At 48.9% G+C, this 17,653-nt stretch overlaps 1 protein-coding gene and 1 pseudogene across 1 annotated transcript in view; one reads left to right on the top strand and one right to left on the bottom strand.

The window, feature by feature from the left end:
- Positions 1–12: 12 nt before the first annotated feature.
- Positions 13–17,653, bottom strand: part of LOC103682344 (patr class I histocompatibility antigen, A-2 alpha chain-like) — an 18,533-nt gene continuing 892 nt past the window's right edge. Inside the window, exons 3-7 of the mRNA XM_040644868.1 lie at positions 5,717–5,992; positions 1,214–1,489; positions 976–1,089; positions 515–547; positions 13–179 (exon numbers count right to left, since the gene is read on the bottom strand). Of these exons, the coding sequence (XP_040500802.1) occupies positions 983–1,089; positions 1,214–1,489; positions 5,717–5,992 (659 nt within the window). The 3' untranslated portion in view covers positions 13–179; positions 515–547; positions 976–982. The remainder of the gene's footprint in view (positions 180–514; positions 548–975; positions 1,090–1,213; positions 1,490–5,716; positions 5,993–17,653) is intronic.
- Positions 16,856–17,588, top strand: LOC121106057 (annotated as a pseudogene).

The following is a 17,653-nucleotide window of genomic DNA, read 5'->3' as shown; positions in this document are numbered from 1 at the left end:
GGGGGGGGGTTGTGTGCGGTGGGGGGCCAGTCTCCCCACCTCCTCACATTATGTTAATAGGAACACGGACACATTCCGACGCCCTTTGCAGAAAGAGAAATCAGGGGTGTTGATGTTACAAGGTGGGCAAGTGAACACATCTTGCATCGCTCAGTCCCCCACAAGGCAGCTGGCTCACACTGTGACAGAAAATAATCACGAACAGATACAGGTCAGTCACATACATGTGGAATTTCCCAAGAGCCCTCCCTGTGGTCGAAGTATCCTACGCAAAGAATCCCCACTACCCAGTCATGGCCCCTTTCCCCCCTCCTCTCCCCATGTCAGGCCCTCCAGGGTCTCAGCTTTAGAAGCAAAGAGAGCCCTGAGGACTGTCCCTGCCTGGGGCACAACACACAGAATGTGGTCAGAGCCACAGGAGATGAAACTAAAGGACAGCTGTGGGTGGGTGAGCTCCCCACGACGTCCTTCTACACTGTCTCAAGGTCTCAGGGATCACCCCCTCCATACTTACTTGCAGCCTGAGCATAACTCCTTCCTCTTCCACCTGGGGAAAGAAAACATCCCATGAGACGCCATAGAGGAGACACGGCCCGAGATCCGAGATGAAACAGATAGCCTGGACCACAGGGAAGTTTCCAGGGCTGTCACTACAGACCTAGGGCAGGACTGGGGACAGGAACAAAAGACATGGCAAGGTGAGACCAAACGTCCTCCTGGAGTCTGTCCTCAGCAAGGACCTGCTCTCTGACCTGTGACTGCTGGGAATCGGGGCCGTCACCACATTCACTGGGGTGATTAATCTGTCCTTCACTCTCACCTGTGCTTGACTACAGTGACTGTAGCAACGAGCCACACGGTGGACGAGCACACACGTGCAGACGGCACTGCCCATCAACAAGGCAGGACAGACTTCCACCTGGGCTTGAAACACTGCAGAAGGACAAGAAAACTCAGAGCGCCCCCCTTCCCTACCTGAGCTCTATTTCCTCCACATGACAGCTCCAACCAGCACAGCGCCAGTGACCACAACCACAACCAGACCAGCCATGATGCCCATGACGGGAATGAGGGGCCGAGGAGGGGACTCTGGGAAGAGAAGATAAGGTGAGGGCCTTGACCCCCAGGTCTCAGCCCCGACCCTCCTGAAATTCTCCCCAGCAGTTCCTCATGTCCCTGAGAGGAGGCTCTGTGCCCAGGTTTCCCTCCTTACCCCATCTCAGTGTGAGGGGCTCAGGCAGCCCCCCATGCTGCACACGGCACGTGTATCTCTGCTCCTCTCCAGAAGGCACCACCACAGCCGCCCACTTCTGGAAGGTCCCATCCCCTGCAGGCCTCGGCTCCACAAGCTCTGTATCCTGGGTCAGGTCCTCCCCATCGTGGTGCCAGGTCAGGGTGATCTCCGCAGGGTAGAAGCCCAGGGCCCAGCACCTCAGGGTGACCTCATGGTCAGTGAGGGGATGGTAGGTGACATGTGTCTTCGGGGGATCTAAAGAGAAGGGTCAGAAAATTCAGGAACTTGGGGAGGAGTAGGAGACCCTAAGTTCATCTGGTCCCTGGAATCAGCTAGATAGTTATCAAATCATTCTGAACACCTGAGAAATCAGTGGGAGATCTGAAAAAAGAAATGCTACAAGTCTCCAAGTAGAAAAGCGACCACTGTTTGGGAGGTACGAGTTGCGGAGACATGAATCCAGGGCGAAATATCGGAGGATCCCGCAGAGCAGAGAGCGCTTGCTTACGGAGGCCCAGGTCAGGGTGATCTCCGCAGGGTAGAAGCCCAGGGCCCAACACCTCAGGGTGACCTTATGGTCAGTGAGGAGTTGGTAGGTGACATGTGTCTTCGGGGGATCTAAAGAGAAGGGTCAGAAAACTCAGGAGCCCCGGGGTTACAGAAGGAGTGGGGCTGCCCGAGTGCAGCAGAGCTCCCAGGCATTGGAGCAGGGAAGCCGCTGCAATCAGCGAGTCCAGGCCCCAGCTTTCTGCTGGGTGTTGCCGCAAACTGGAAACCACTGCACAGTCAGGTGAACCGCTCTCCAAGCAGCGGCCCAGCAAGCGGCAGAGGCAGAGGGCGAGCCCCCTCCTCCCCTCCCCCAGGAGGAACTGCACAGGTCCACACTGCAGGAGTCCATCAAGTTTGGAGTTTTGAAACTCAGTCTCGTGCCTGACATAAAATCGCTTGGTCACAGGCTGGGTAAACACAGAGTTCCCAGGGAAACCGGGGAGACCAGAGTGATTGATTGCTTTTCTGTGCGGGCTCACTGAAGAGTGGGGGGCTGTGAATTTCCAGGTCCAGGCTAGAGGGTGGGGTGCAGCCATATTCATCCCTCTCACCAGAGCCCAAAGCCTTCAGACAGCAAAACAGCACCACCTAGTGGACCCAGAGCTGCTTACGCTGAGCGCAGAGTCTGCAAGGGAGGTCCAGTTCCACCAGAGCACCTCTCACCAGAGCCCAAAGCCTTCAGACAGCAAAACAGCACCACCTAGTGGACCCAGAGCTGCTTATACTGAGCCCGGCCTCTGTGCAAGGGAGGCCCAGTTCCACCAGGGCAAAGTCCACCTGAGAATCAGAGCAACAGGCCCTTTATTCTCTAGTTTTTCAGTATTATTTTTTCAGTTATTTTCTTATTTTTCAATACTTTTTTATTCTTTTTTAATTTTCATATATACATTATATATTTTTTAAATCGTTCCCTTTCGTTGAATTTTATTTTATTTTTGTATATATATAAGTTTTTCTTTCTTATTTTGGGATCTAGTATCTTTTAATAAGCAGACCAAAACACATCAAGATCTAGTTTTTGTTTTATTTTCTTTTTTTATTTCTTGTTTTGTTTTTGTTTTTTTCTGGTTTGTTTTGTTTTTTTCTGTTGTCGTTATTGTTGTTATTTTCTCTCATTCTTCTATTCTTTTCTGGACAAAATGATGAGATAGAGAAATTCGCCCCAAAAGAAGGAACAGGAGGCAGTACTCACTGACAGGGAGTTTATCAATACAGATATAAGTAAGATATTTGAACTAGAATTTAAAACGATTATCAAGATTCTAGCTGGGTTTGAAAAAAGCATAAAAGACACTAGAGAAACCCTTACTGTAGAAATAAAAGAACTAAAATCTAGCCAGGCATTAAAAATGCTATTACTGAGATGCAGCCCCAAATGGAAGCAATAAAAATGAGAATGAACAAGGCAGAAGAGTGAGCCAGTGATATAGAAGATAAAATGATGGAAAATAAGGAAGCTGAAAAGAAGAAAGAAAAGAAATTATTAGATCACAAAGGGAGACTTAGAGAACACAGTGATTCCATAAAGTGAAATAATATGCATATCATAAGAGTCCCAGAAGATGAGGAGTGGAAGAAAGGGGCAGAAGTTTTATTTGAACAAATTACACCTGAGAACTTCCCTAATCTGGGGGAGGAAATAGCATTCAAGTCCAGGAGGCACAGAGAATCCCCCTCAAAATCAATAAAAATAGTTCAACACCTTGACATATAATAGTGAAGCCTGCAAATTTCAAAGATAAAGAGAAAATCCTGAAAGCACCGCAGAACTAGAGGTCCTTAACCTACAAGGGTAGACACATAAGGCTGGCAGCAGACCTGTCTACAGAGACCTGGCAGGCCAGAAAGGACTACATGATATATTCAAGGTGCTAAATGGGAAAAATATGCAGCCAAGAATACTTTATCCAGCAAGGCTGTCATTCAGAATGGAAGCAGCGATAGAGTTTCCAGGACAAAAACTAGAGGAATTTGTGAACACTAAATCAGCCATTGCAAGAGATATTAAAGGGGATCCTTTGAGCAGAGACAGAGCTGAAAAGTAACAAAGACCAGAAAGGAACAGAGACAATCTACAGGAACAGTGACTTTATAGATAATACAATGGCACTAAATTCTTATCTTTCACTAATTACTCTGAATGTAAATGAACTAAATGCTCCAATCAAAAGACACAGGGTATCAGAGCGGATAAAATAACAAGACCCATTGATATGCTGTTTACAAAAGACTCATTTTAGACCCAAAAACACCTCCAGATTGAAAGTGAGGGGGTAGAGAACCATTTATCATGCCAACGGACATCCAAAGAAAGCTGGAGTAGGCATCCTTATATCGAACAAACCAGGTTTTAAACCAAAAACTAATGAGAGATGAAGGACACTATATCATAATAAAAGTGTCTATCCAACAAAAAGATCTAATAATTGTAAATATTTATGCCCCTAACTTGGGAGCAGCCAAATATATAAACCAATTAATAACAAAATTAAAGAAACTCATTGATAATAATACAATAATACTAGGGGACTTTAAACCCCACTCACAGCAATGGACAGATCATCTAAGCAGAAGATCAACAAGGAAACAAGGGCTTTGAATGACACACTGGACCAGATGGACTTCACAGATATATTCTATATATATTCTATCTATATAGAATTATAAAGGAGAATTACATTTTAAAGGAGAATTACAGACCAATATCCCTGATGAACATGGATGCAAAAATTATCACCAAGATACTACCTAATAGGATCCAACTGTACATTAAAAGGATTTATTCCTGGACTGCAGGGGTAGTTCAACATCCACAAATCAATCAGTGTGATACACCACATTAATAAAAGAAAGGACAAGAGCCATAGGATCCTCTCAAAAGATGCAGAAAAACCACTTGACAAACTACAGTGTCCTTTCTTGATAAAAATTCTCCACCATGTAGGGATTGAAGGAGATACCTAAATATCATAAAAGTCATATATGAAAGAAAAAATGCTCAACATCACTGGCGTCGGGGAAATACAAATCAAAACCACAATGAGATAACCACCTCACACCGGTTAGAATGGCCAAAATTAACTATTCAGGAAAAAACAGATGTTGGCTAGGATGCGGAGAAAAGGGAACCCTCTTGTACTGTTGGTGTGAATACAAACTGGTACAGCCACTCTGGAAAACAGTATGGAAGTTCCTCAAAAAGGTAGAAATAGAGCTACTCTACAACCCAGCAATTGCACTACTAGGTATTTATCCAAAGGATACCAACACAGTGATTCGAAGGGGCAAATGCACCCCAATATTTAGAGCAGCAACTTCCACAACAGCCAAACTACAGAAAGAGCCCAGATGGATAACGGGGTCTGGCTTTACCTATTACAACCGTCTTGGTCCACTGACATGTGGCCATCTTGACAATGAACAGGAAAACTGGGGTGGGGAAAGAGAGCAATGACCCAGACAGCAGTCTGAACACATAATCTCTTCTTACTTGTTAAGTTCTAGAATTAGGTTGAGATGGCCCAGTGTAGAAGGCAGGATTCTGTGAGGAGAAAAGGAATTTCTGGTCCTGGCCTGGCTGGAGGCCAAGTGATTCAGAATAGGTAAAGCCGGACCCCAAACACATGGGGTATGGGGCGGAGAACAAAGCCTAAGAAAATCCCCCAAAGTTCCCAAAGGCACTGTGAGTCAAAGGGAAACGCTCATCAGTTATTCCAGAAATGGTCTCCTCCTCCGTTCCTGGAGAGACTGTAACCCTCAAAGGCAGACCCTTAGGGCCACTCCCTGGTACCGGGTCTGAAAACACAGGCAGAGTTAGTCTCCAGACTCAACCCACGGGAGGGCCATATACTGGTGTGGATCCCACTTCTTCCTATCCTCTTAGGAGGCCTCAGCCTGAGGGGAAATGGTGGGAGGCCCCGCGGCCCCTGGTACCTGTGCGCAGCAGCGTCTTATTCCCCATCTCCAGGTACCTCCGGAGCCATTCCACGCACGTGACCTCCAGCTCGTCCCTCTGCTGCTCCGCTGCACCGGCCACCTCCCACTTGCGCCGGGTGATCTGCGCCGCCGTGTCCGCCGCGGTCCAGGAGCGCAGGTCCTCGTTCAGGGCGATGTAATCGGCGCCGTCGTAGGCCAACTGCCAGTACCCGCGGAGGAGGCGCCAGTCCGGCCCCACGTCGCAAGCAGACGTCCACTGGATAGTGTGAGACCCTGGCCCCGCCCCCGCGGTCAGCTCCGCCCCATGCCCCGCCCCCGAGGCCAGCTCCGCCCCGAAGCCCGGGCCTTCGAACCCCAGGGCTTAGAGCCAAAACTGAACGGCGGGTAAAAGTACCCGCGGGCTCTTCATGGGTGGGAAGACGGGCTGGTCCCGCAGCCCCGTCCGTGGGGACTGGGGCCCGCGTCGCTCACCGGCCTCGCTCTGGTTGTAGTAGCCCCGCAGTGTCTGCAGGTCCCCTCGGACATCTATGGAAACATCGTATTATTTTGGATTTTGGGAAACATTTTGCACCCCAACCTGACAAAGACAAAAAGCCTTGCTCTGGTGCTGGGGTAGAGGGAGATCCTGGGAGGTCCTGTCTGAGCAAAGAAAGGGGAGCTGGGTCTTCCAACCTCATCCCTGTGACCACACAGGGCGCCGCTGCGCTGCTCCTGAATTCTGACTGAGCAGCCTGGGAAGGTCTGGGCTGTAAGTGGCTGGGGAGGCTGACCTGGAGGCTGGCATCAATAGGGGTACGAAGAAGCTTCTGAGCAGCCCTGGACTCCATGAGTGGCAAGGCAGGAATGGGGCAAGGACTGAAGGAGAGGAAAGCTCAGGTGAGCCATCTATGAGGTTTCTGCCTCTCCACTGTGACCTCTCTCTCCAGCAACTTGATGACAACACCCAGGAAAACCGTAAAGAAACATTTGCTTTTCCTATTTCTTTCCAGTACTGCTACTACTACTACTACGACTATTACTACTACTACTATGACTATTACTACTACAATTACGACTATTACTACTACTACTACTACTACGACTATTACTACTACTACTACGACTATTACTACAACTACGACTATTACTACTACTACTACGACTATTACTACTACAATTACGACTATTACTACTACTACTACTACTACGACTATTACTACTACTACTACGACTATTACTACTACTACTACGACTATTACTACTACTTCTTCTTCTTCTCCTCCTCCCCCTCCTTCTTCCTCTTCCTCTTCCTCTCCTTCTTCTTCTTCATCAGGCTCCATGCACCGCGTGGAGCCCAACTCAGGCTTGAACTCACGATCCTGAGAGAAGCAAGACTCAAGCCGAGGTCAAGAGTTGGATACTTAACTCACTTAGCCACCCAGGCACCCCTCCAGTACTCCTTCTTGGTGTCAACAATAGCATCTGAATAAATTTTTCTCGGGAAGGATACATGAGGAGTTGGTAATGTGCATCTCTGGCAGGGTCCTGGGCGCCTGGGGTCTTGGAAGGGAGGAAAATTTCCTACAACAAGCCCTTTTGGAATGTCTTGAATGATCTCTTTAAAATATTTTGCATTAAAAATCCTTTCATCTGCATGACCTTTGCCAGTTAACATCCAGTTTACACAGCTGTGTCTGTGGGATGGGCCCAGATCTAAGCCCTCCACTGCCTGGTTCCTCCAGCACGCCCAGGGTGTTCACACCTCAGGCCTTCAGTGCTGTTCCAGGCCGGAAAACCTGTCAGAGGCAGCACTTCCTTCCCGACATTCTCTTCCACTGTCCTCTTTGAGAGGCCCTCCCTGCACCACCCACTGCTTGTGGAATCTCTGCGCCTCCCTCTCACCTCTGCCCTGCCCTGCTTTTGTTACAAGACCCCTGCTCACTGACACACATTAAAAAAAAAAATTATTTGAGAGAGAGTGAGAGTGAGCACGAGTGGGCAGAGAGAGAGAGAGGAGACAAGCAGACTCCGCTGAGTGGGGAGCCCCACACAGGGCTTGATCCCAGGACCCTGATATCATGACCGAGTCAGAGCAGATGCTTTATGGACTGAGCCACCCAGGTGCCCTGAAGCACATTTTAAAGTATATTTAATTGCTTATTGTCCGTCCCTCCTTGAGAATATATAAGTTTATGAAGACAAGGATAGAGGTTTGATTGTTCACAGATGTATTTCCATGGTCTTGAAAGTGCCTGGTTGTTGATTTTAAACATCTGTTGAGTGAATGAACTAGTGAATGCAGCGTTCAGACTGACACACTCACAGACATACACACTGCTACCCAACACACGCGTAAACCATCACCCACACCCACACTCACACACACAGCCGGTCTCAAGGGTTAGCACACACCTTTTTGCTGACCTAAGGCCCTTGATCTGTAACAGAATAATTTACTCTCTTTGAGATTTGCAGCACCACTGGCCTTGAGGGAGTGAAGGACCAAGAACTTTCCCAGGCTGCAGTGTGCTGGAAGCTGCCTTGGCTCTGATTAGCCTAGCAGTTCTTTTAGCAAAATGTTTTTCTTTCATTTAGGTCACACGGATGATTTTACTGACCTCCCTCCCAGAAAGAACAGAGTCCCCGGGACATCATGAGACAAGCACCAGCCCCTCCTCCGACCTCCTCTCCTCACACGGAGACCGCTCTCACGTCATCACATTGATCAGAAATGCTGCAGGCCACTGCACTCCCTTTGCTGACTAACCGTCCCAACCCCTTAGAAACCCCTGGGCCGGGCAGAAACCTCAGAGCTGGCTTTTGGACAAGAGCCCTCTGCCAGGTGGCCGGCCTCCTGGATAAAGCTCAAATTCCTTTCCAGTAGCAGAACTCCCGTCTTGGTAAAGATCTTTCAGTCTACGAGCAGCTGAACTTGGGTCCGGACATACATACACATAAGCATCCTGGACAGCACTTTCTTACACACATGCACGTGAAGCCTAATTTTCATTCAGCATTATGCTGTGAACATGTCCTATGTCGTTACGCATTATTTTAAAAAAAGTTTCTCCAAATTGTTGTAAAATTTCGAAGATACCTGAAGTTCTGAAAGAATAGTACCCGGCACTCTAGATTTAATCAATTTAGTATTTCCCTTATATATGTAATAATTATATTTCTGTAATTTTTGCAGAAATTTTTAAAATTACTTGCTGACATCATGACCCTCATCCCTAAATACTTCGCTTTCATCTCTTAGAAACTTTTTCCACACAATATTAGTATACTGAAGGGAATAAGTGTAATTCCCTAATATAAAATGTCAAAGTAATATAAAATTCTCTTAATTATCCGCTGAGAGTCTTCTACTTGGAGGAGAGGGGAGCTCTAGGGTCACTAGGCCCATGCTGAGGTTTCCGTTGCCTCCAGGCAGCGTCTCTCTAGGCCCTTGCTGGTAACAGCAGGAAAACTGAAAAGTAAAAGCATTTTCTTCTATTCCCTACTTCTCAGTTTTTTGAAACTCAGTTTTTAAAAAACAAAACCGGTCTTTTTGGGGGCAGATGCTCACCGTCTATACCTATTCCACAGTGTGGATGTGCAGGGTTACAGGACTAAGATCCCAGCTCCTCCAGGCCTCCTGACCCTGGGGAAGGCATTAGAGGGGTACCTGTGCTGGGCTTACACCGGCCCCAGAAGTTTCTCTCCCAAAGCCGGTGGCAGGCAGGCTGACATCCTGTGTGAGTGCACTCCTGTCCCACAAGGGTCAAGAGTGGACCCATGGACTTCGCTGACCCAGGGATTGCCCCCATAATCTGGGGGTGGGGAAGCTCCACATAATAGAACTGACCCAGCCACCCAAACCTCTCATCCCGTTGAACAGAGCCCAAGTGGGCACCCTAAGCTAGCTCCTCCCCATCACCTCTCACATACTACCACCACCATCTGCCTGGAGACCATCAGGACTCATGTCATTATGTCCTTTCCTCACCTGTGTCAGTCACCCCTGGTCCCCCTCAGTATATCCTGCACTCCTCACTCCACAAGGCTCTGCACACTCCTGTCCTGCCTCCTCTCACGCCCTCCCCAGTTCCTGAAACTTCCATTGCGTCCTGTGGAATGCTCAGCCATGATCAGCAAATGTCCAGAGTCCTCTCAGGATGGTCCCTTCACTCGCAGCTCTGACAGAACCCAGGTCCCCCCCAGGACCCGGCTCGCTGTGCAGTCCTCTCCCCACGGGTGTCCCTCTCCCATGGACCTGGCACCCCTGGGCTGAGAGGTGGGTGTGCCCTCAGGACATCCAACCCCCTTCTTCATTCTTCGCTTCTGCTAATGATCTTGTTTACGCTCACCGAGCACACTGACCGTGTTAGGGGACAAATCTCGATTTCTCCCACCATCTACTCATGTCCCAGCATTTGTCCCTGTGTGATGAGCCTTCCAGTTCTTTAGCACAGGTGACCCATCCGTGCTGCGCCAGTCAGAGCCTGTCCCTCCGCTGCTCCCCTAACCTCATGCCTTCTTGCCTACTTACAGGTACTGGTCCGTCAATTCTTCCCCTGTTCTCTTTTTCATCATCACTGTTTGTTCTCAACTAGATTATTGTGGGGGCCATGAGAAGACACATCCTGACCCTCAGCTTGAGGGAGTTGACTGATCCGCGGCCCCAGCCTGTGCTCTCAAATCTGATGCCATGTTTGCTCTGAGAGCGACCCTTCCTGTGGAATTCCTCCGGCCAGTGCTTGAGAACAGAGGAAACTGAGGCAGGGCTCTTCCTCTTCTGCAGGCTGACTGAGGCTCCGGGGCTCCCTGACACCCTGACGAACTGCCTCACTCTGCACTGGGTCTAGGACGCTTCCAGCCAACCTTCCTCTCTGTCTCCCTTCCCCTCAGATTCAGACTTGCATCAAGATTTGCTGTTTCTCCCAGCCTTTCTGGCTCCTTCCCCATGTCTTCTCACAAGGGTCTCTCTAACAAATTCCTGGCATTATCATGCCGTGATGGTGTCTGCCTCCCAGGACGCTGGAAACACAAGGTGGCATGAGGAATGGCCCAAGAATGCAGGCACAAAGATGGGGATTGGGGACGAGCTCACTCACTGCCTGGAGGCCACCATCCAGGTTCCAAAGGGAGGCTGAGCTGCTGCAGGGGTTGCTGGAGGTGAGCTGAGAAACTGTCCTGGTCTGGGGGAAAGCTGGCAGGTGGGATGCTAGGAAGCCAGTGGAAAATAATGGGGTGGGGGGCTGTAGAATCAGTGGAGGCGGTGATGCCTCATAGAAAGATCACGGGAATCTGAGGGTCTTAACAAAGCTTTGCTGCTAGTGTGACAGCCTCTGGCTTTTTTCTGTGGCTTTTTAAATTTTTGATTTTTTTTTTTTTTTTTTTTTTTTTTTTTTTTTAGCAGTGCAAGCAGCAAAGTTGATTAGAGTGCAAGAATGCTCTGGAGACGTGAGAGCCGGCTGGCCTCAAGGGACAGCTGCCAGAGGCCTCTGTCTCCTGTGGAGGAAGGTCAGATAGAGTTGGGTGGGAGCCGAAGACAGAATGTGAGGATCAGAGCTCTAGAGATATTTAGACACCCAGCCAAGGCCAACCTACTGTGTGAAAGTCGAGGAAAACCCAAGATTCTGTGAACTGGAACAAAGTTATCCTACGGCGCTCTGGGCATACATAGAGCTCCCCTTCTCTAATGGCCAGCTTTTTCACTATGCTGGAAGGTGGTGCAGAAAGGTTACCTCTGTGAGGCAATGTGTATCTTTGCAAGAACTAGCCAGCTGGATACCTGTAAGAGCCTAAGAAGTTCTCCTTGACTGGATTTTGAGGTGTTGAACCAGGGCGAGAATGTCAGGCTGGACAAACAAAAATTCATCGGCTTGGAGGTACTTTCTCAGGACATGGGTTATCAAGGACCCCAGGGCGTGGGCAAACTTATGGCTGGGGCGGCTCTTCATAGCCCGGAAACAATGATGTCCAACTCTCAGTGAGGTAAACGTGATTTGGTTGCCCTGCAGAGGGTAGAGTGTGGGATAGAGTCTGAAGGACTGGAGGAATTGTGTGAAGCCAGAAGACCCACCAGAGGATATGTACCACAAGAGGACCCAGAGGCTCTCCTTTCACAGAAGCCAGCCATCGGGAAGGTGATCATACGAGGGCTGCATCACTAGGGAGTTTGGGGTCTTGTGTCTTCTGCAGGCTGGGATGACAGTAGAGGAGGGTCCCTAAAGTTGACTCATTAATGTCCACGGGAGGGTATGGCCCTGGAGAGAGAGCTAAGCGGTGACAGTTAACCTGTGAAGCCAGAGGCCACGATGACTGTAATAACTCCAAGGGGCAGAGACCTCCGTGTGGTATGTGCTCCCAACAGGAAGGAAGTAAGCGCGCCAGGGCCAAGGGTGTGGCTCCTGAATTCCCGTCACTGGGGATCAGCCGCTGAAGGGTTTTGCACTTTCTGTCACCACAATTCTGGAGTCTGTAAAGTGAGAGGTCCGGGTTCCCAAAAGGGAGACGTTCTTACAAGAGGAGACATGGGTCCCATGGTCCTATACAGTACGGTTGTCTCCAGGCACTTCGGACTCCATGCGCCCGGGATCAGCAGAGGAGAGAGTCCCCTCCGGTTGAGGTCGGAGTTATTGACCCCGTGTGCATATGATGGGAGGGGCTGTTGTCCCTGCAATGGGGGCAGGAGGAATTTTTTTTTAAGATTTTATTTATTTATTGGACAGAGAGAGAGAGCACAAGCAGGGGGAGCAGGAGAGGGAGAAGCAGGCTCCCGCTGAGCAACGGGCCCAATGCGGGACTCGCTCCTGGAACCCTGGGATCATGACCTGAGCCGAAGGCAGCCGCTTCACCGACTGAGCCACCCAGGCGCCCATGGGGACAGGGAGGAATATGTGTGGAATCCTGAAAGACTTGGTGTCTCCTGGTTCCCCCTTGCTCCACTGCAACTGTGAACGGACATGCCGAACAACCAAACAGAGAAGGGTTTGATTTCTAGTGGCCCGGATTCCTTAGGCGTAAGGTTTGGAGTCATATTCCCCAAGTCAGCCACAAGGACACTCCTCCTGTGCCCGGAAATCTCAAAGCATTTGTGCAGAGGCCCTGCATCCATGGGCTCTTTCCAGCCAGTGACTGGTCACAGAGGGAAACCAAGGCAGGCTTACTTGGGACACAGGGGCTGCTCTGATGGATGACTGTGCTTGAGGACTCCCGCTGCGCACTCAGGAACAGGTTTATTTCTTAGGAATGCAACAGACAGAAATAGCCCAAAGTCCCTGTGCTCATGTGCCTCACATTCTAGAGGCTTCCCAAGAGTGAGATGGAGCCCTTGAGCATTTTCAGTGAAGACGTGACCTGACCTGACTCACATGAGCAGAATCACTGCCCCCTGTGGGAGAAGGGCCCTGGGTGGCAGGTGATGGTAGGCACCAGGGCCCCAATTCAGGACTGAGAGGTGGTGGAGACTGAGGGAGGAGAGGGCCTGAGGGATGAGAGAGACACAGAAAGGGCTGGAGATGCAGGATGAGGAAGCTGAGCTAAAGGGACGAATTCTAAGGTGTAATTCTCAGTTTTAAATATGTTGTTATACATAGATTTTTATTAAATCTATATCTACAGTTCTTAGCAAGATATTCTTTGCATTTAGTATTTACTATGTTCTGTCGTGGGCTGCCTGAAAACCAATTGCCTCCCCTATGTTAATCAAGTTTAACACATGTCTAGATAAAATATAAAATCTATCTAGATAAAATATGTGTTTAGATAAAATATGCACACTTCTCAGGCATGAATAATGCATACCAATGGAATGCAGCAGCCCTGGTGAATATGGAACATGGCAACTTCGGAGTGCTTCCAGTTTGTACATACTCCCGGCTGAGATATATAGTATCAATCTGTGTGCTTCCCTGTGCCTCAATGTGTTGAGGATAGAGGAAGGAACTCACACAAATTTAGGGCTATGGAATGAAGATTGTTTTAAGAAACAAAACAGGATAATAGGGGAGGGAAGGAAAAAAATAAGATGAATCAGAGAGAAAAACCAACCATAAGAGGCTCTGAACTCTAGGAAACAAACTGAGGGCTGCTGGAGGGGCGGTAGGTGGGGGATGGGGTAATCTGGGGTGATGGGCATTAAGGAGGGCACGAGATGCAATGAGCACTGGGTGTTACATAAGACTGATGAATCACTGAACTCTACCTGAAACTAGTAATACACTATATGTTAATTGAATTGAATATAAATAAAACAATAATAATTAAAGAAAAGAAAATAGCTTTACACCTGCTGGTGCTTACCAGCACTTGTGAGAGTGAAGAGCTAAATTATCTCAGCTCTGTGAGACAAAACTCAGAGCTTTGTGGGAAGAAAACAAGTACCTACAAAGCTTTACTAGGCGGTGAGAAGGGGCCTGGGAGCTCGGAGGGATTCCTTCCAGCTGGAAGTACCATTGGGAATGAACCTTGAAGAAGAGTAGAACTGGGGTGTGTGGATGAGGGGACTGGGTTGGGGGATGAGCTGAGTGGGGAAGCAGACATACAGACTCCCAAGAAAATCCAATTATTAAGCCAGTGTGTGCAGACAGCTTGAGGAAGGTAAGATGTGAAAGTGAATTTGGGGTCTGTTTGTAGGGAGTTAGGAATATGAAACTAAAAAGTTTGGGCTTTCATTGGAGCCATGAGAGTTGTGTTGTTTTTGATTTTGTTTTTGTTTTTTTTGCAAGTGTTTTATTTTTTTAAAGATTTTATTTATTTATTTGATAGAGAGCACAAGCAGGGGAGTGGCAGGCGGAGGGAGAAGCAGACTCTCGCTGAACAGGAAGCCTGATGCAGGACTTGATCCCAGGACCCTGGGATCATGACTGAGCCAAAGGCAGACGCCTAATGACTGTAGCCATCCGAGGTGCTCTGTAAGTGTTTTTAAAATTAATGTTTTTACTTTTGAGCTAATTGAAGACTTCCATGCAATTATAAGAAATATAGAGATCCTGAGTAACTTTTACTCAATGGTAATACCTTGCAAAACTGTCGTCAGTATTACAACCAGGATACTAACACTGTACCATCCACTGCTCATATTCGGATTTCCCCAGTGTTACCTGTACTCATCTGGGTATGTGTTTGATTCTATGGAATCTTATCATATATGTAGGTTTGTCTATCTTAAACCGCTGTCAAGATATATCCCAAAGATTTGTCTTTTTTCTAATAATTAAAAAAATGTTTTATTTATTTGAGAGAGACAGAGAACAAGCTGTGGGGAGAGGGCAGAGGGAGAGAGAGAGAGAAAAGCAGACTCCCGTTGAGCAGGATGCCCAACACTGGGCTCCATCCCAGGACCCAGAGATCACGACCTGAGTCGAAAGCAGACGTCTTAACCAACTGACCCATCCAGACACCACTTTTCTAACAATTTTATACTTTTAAATGTTACATAAGTTCATTATACGTTTTAATTAATTTTATAAAGTGAGAGATTTTGCCTTGAGGGTTTTTTTTGTTTGCTTATGTGTTTTTGTCTATGGATGTCCAATGCTCAGCACCATTTATTGAAAAAGACTATCCTTTTGCATTGAATTGCCTTTGTGCTCTTTGTCAAAAATCAGCTGAGCATATGTGTGGCCTATTCCTGGGTTCTCTATTCTGTTCCATTGATTTATATGTCTATTTCTCTCCCAATATTACACTGTCTTAATTACTGTAGCTAAATCATAAGTCTTAATACCAAATAGAGTGATTCTTTTCACTTTATCTCTCCTTTTGAGTGTGTTAGCTATTCTAGGTACTATGCCTTTCCATATAAAGTTTAGAATAAGCTTGTCTATGTCTACAAAAACCTTACTGGATTTTGGCAAGAATTGCATTAAACCTATAGATCAATTTGGAGGGAATGACATCTTTACCAAGTTGAATCTTTTATACATGAACATATTATGGCTCTACTTAATTTGATTTCTTTTATTAGCATTTTGTAATTTTCAGCATTCAGATCCTTTATGTGTTTTGTTAAGTGTATACACAGTATTTCTTTGTAACAACTGTAAATAACATTGTGTTTTTAATTTTTGTTTCCATGTAACCTGTGTTACTATATAAAACATCCATTTATTTTCATTTTTTTAAAAATTTTATTTATTTATTCAACAGAGATGAGACAGCCAGCGAGAGAGGAACACAAGCAGGGGAGTGGGAGAGGAAGAAGCAGGCTCATAGCGGAAGAGCCTGATGTGGGCTCGATCCCAGAACGCACAGAACGCCGGGACCACGCCCTGAGCCGAAGGCAGACGCTTAACCGCTGTGCCACCCAGGTGCCCCAACATCCATTTATTTTCAACCTACCTGTGTCATTAAATGTGAAGTGAGTTTCTTTCTCACTTCAAACACCAAACCGAAACAAAACAAAACAACAGTTTGGAGTCACAGTAACGCTGTCTGACAAAGTACAATTTAGGAGCTTTGTGAGTCTTGATTGCAATGTTGTTTAGACATTTCTGCACTGAGGGGCAAAACCACTTTACCAATTAGATTCTGATGTTCAGGGCTTATCAAGATTGTGCTACCACTGTCGTTAATTTACAAAAGGAAACTGATCTCTATGAGAATCTCTACCTGGCGCTTTCAATCATCGTAACTTCAGGCTTAAAAGAGAAAAATCCCTGTCCCTTCATCTCCATTCCAGGCAAGCTCACTCTCTGGCATCCAATTTCTTGGGGGTGACTTTTCTTTTAGAAGGGTCCGGAGGAGAATTAAGGAGGAGGAGTTCAGCCTCAAGTGGAGGGATTCCAGGAACCGAAAGGGACAAAAAGAGCTGATCTCAGCCTGGTGTCTCTCCCCAGAAAGACAATGGGCCAGGCCTCAGGGAGACGGTGAGACAAAAAGCACTCTGTGCAGGTGGAGAGGAATCAGACAAAGTCCCTGGTCTCCTGGAAGTCCTGGTTCTGAAAGTCCCAGGCCTGAGAGCCTGGGGTGTTTGGGGGACGGAAGCCGAGTCCCTTACTCCGCGCATTTCGCTTCCCGCTCTCACAACCTGTGTCAGGTCCTTCTGCCTGGATACTCATGACGAAGCCTCAGCGCGCACTCCCATTGCGTGTCCGTTTCTAGAGAAGCCAATCAGCGTCACCGCGGTTCCCGGCCTGTCAGTACCACCGACCTGCCGGGACTTACATTCTCCAGACCCCAGGGATGCGAGTCGTAATGCCCCGAACCCTCCTCCTGCTGCTGTCAGGGCCCTGGCGGTGACCGAGACCTGGGCGGGTGAGTGCGGGGGCGGGAGGATGTGTCTCTGGGGCGGGAACGAGGGACTGCCGGGCGGGGATCCGGACCCCCGGGAGGTGCCTCTCCCGCTGCCCCGCCCCCCGCCCCGGCCCCGCCCCCCGTCCCTCCCTGCCTCCGCCCTGCTTCTCCCCACTCGGTGCCCCCTCCCCTGCCCTCCAGTCAGCCTCCACCTGCGCGGGCCCGGGGCGGGAGAAGGGTCGGGCGGGGTCTCAGCTCCTCCGCGCCCGCAGGCTCCCACTCCCTGAGGTATTTCGGCACCTCCGTGTCCCGGCCCGGCCGCGGGGAGCCCCGGTACGTGGAAGTCGGCTACGTGGACGACACGCAGTTCGCGCGGTTCGACAGCGACTCTGCCAGTCGGAGGATGGAGCCGCGGGCGCCGTGGGTGGAGCAGGAGGGGCCGGAGTTTTGGGACCAGGAGACGCGGGGCGCCAAGGACACCGCACAGACTTTCCGAGGGGACCTGCAGACACTGCGGGGCTACTACAACCAGAGCGAGGCCGGTGAGCGACGCGGGCCCCAGTCCCCACGGACGGGGCTGCGGGACCAGCCCGTCTTCCCACCCATGAAGAGCCCGCGGGTACTTTTACCCGCCGTTCAGTTTTGGCTCTAAGCCCTGGGGTTCGAAGGCCCGGGCTTCGGGGCGGAGCTGGCCTCGGGGGCGGGGCATGGGGCGGAGCTGACCGCGGGGGC

This window comes from Ursus maritimus, unplaced genomic scaffold, assembly GCF_017311325.1.
Source record: "Ursus maritimus isolate PB19 unplaced genomic scaffold, ASM1731132v1 scaffold_30, whole genome shotgun sequence".
NCBI classification, from domain to species: domain Eukaryota; kingdom Metazoa; phylum Chordata; class Mammalia; order Carnivora; family Ursidae; genus Ursus; species Ursus maritimus.
This window is presented reverse-complemented; position numbering and strand designations above follow the sequence as displayed.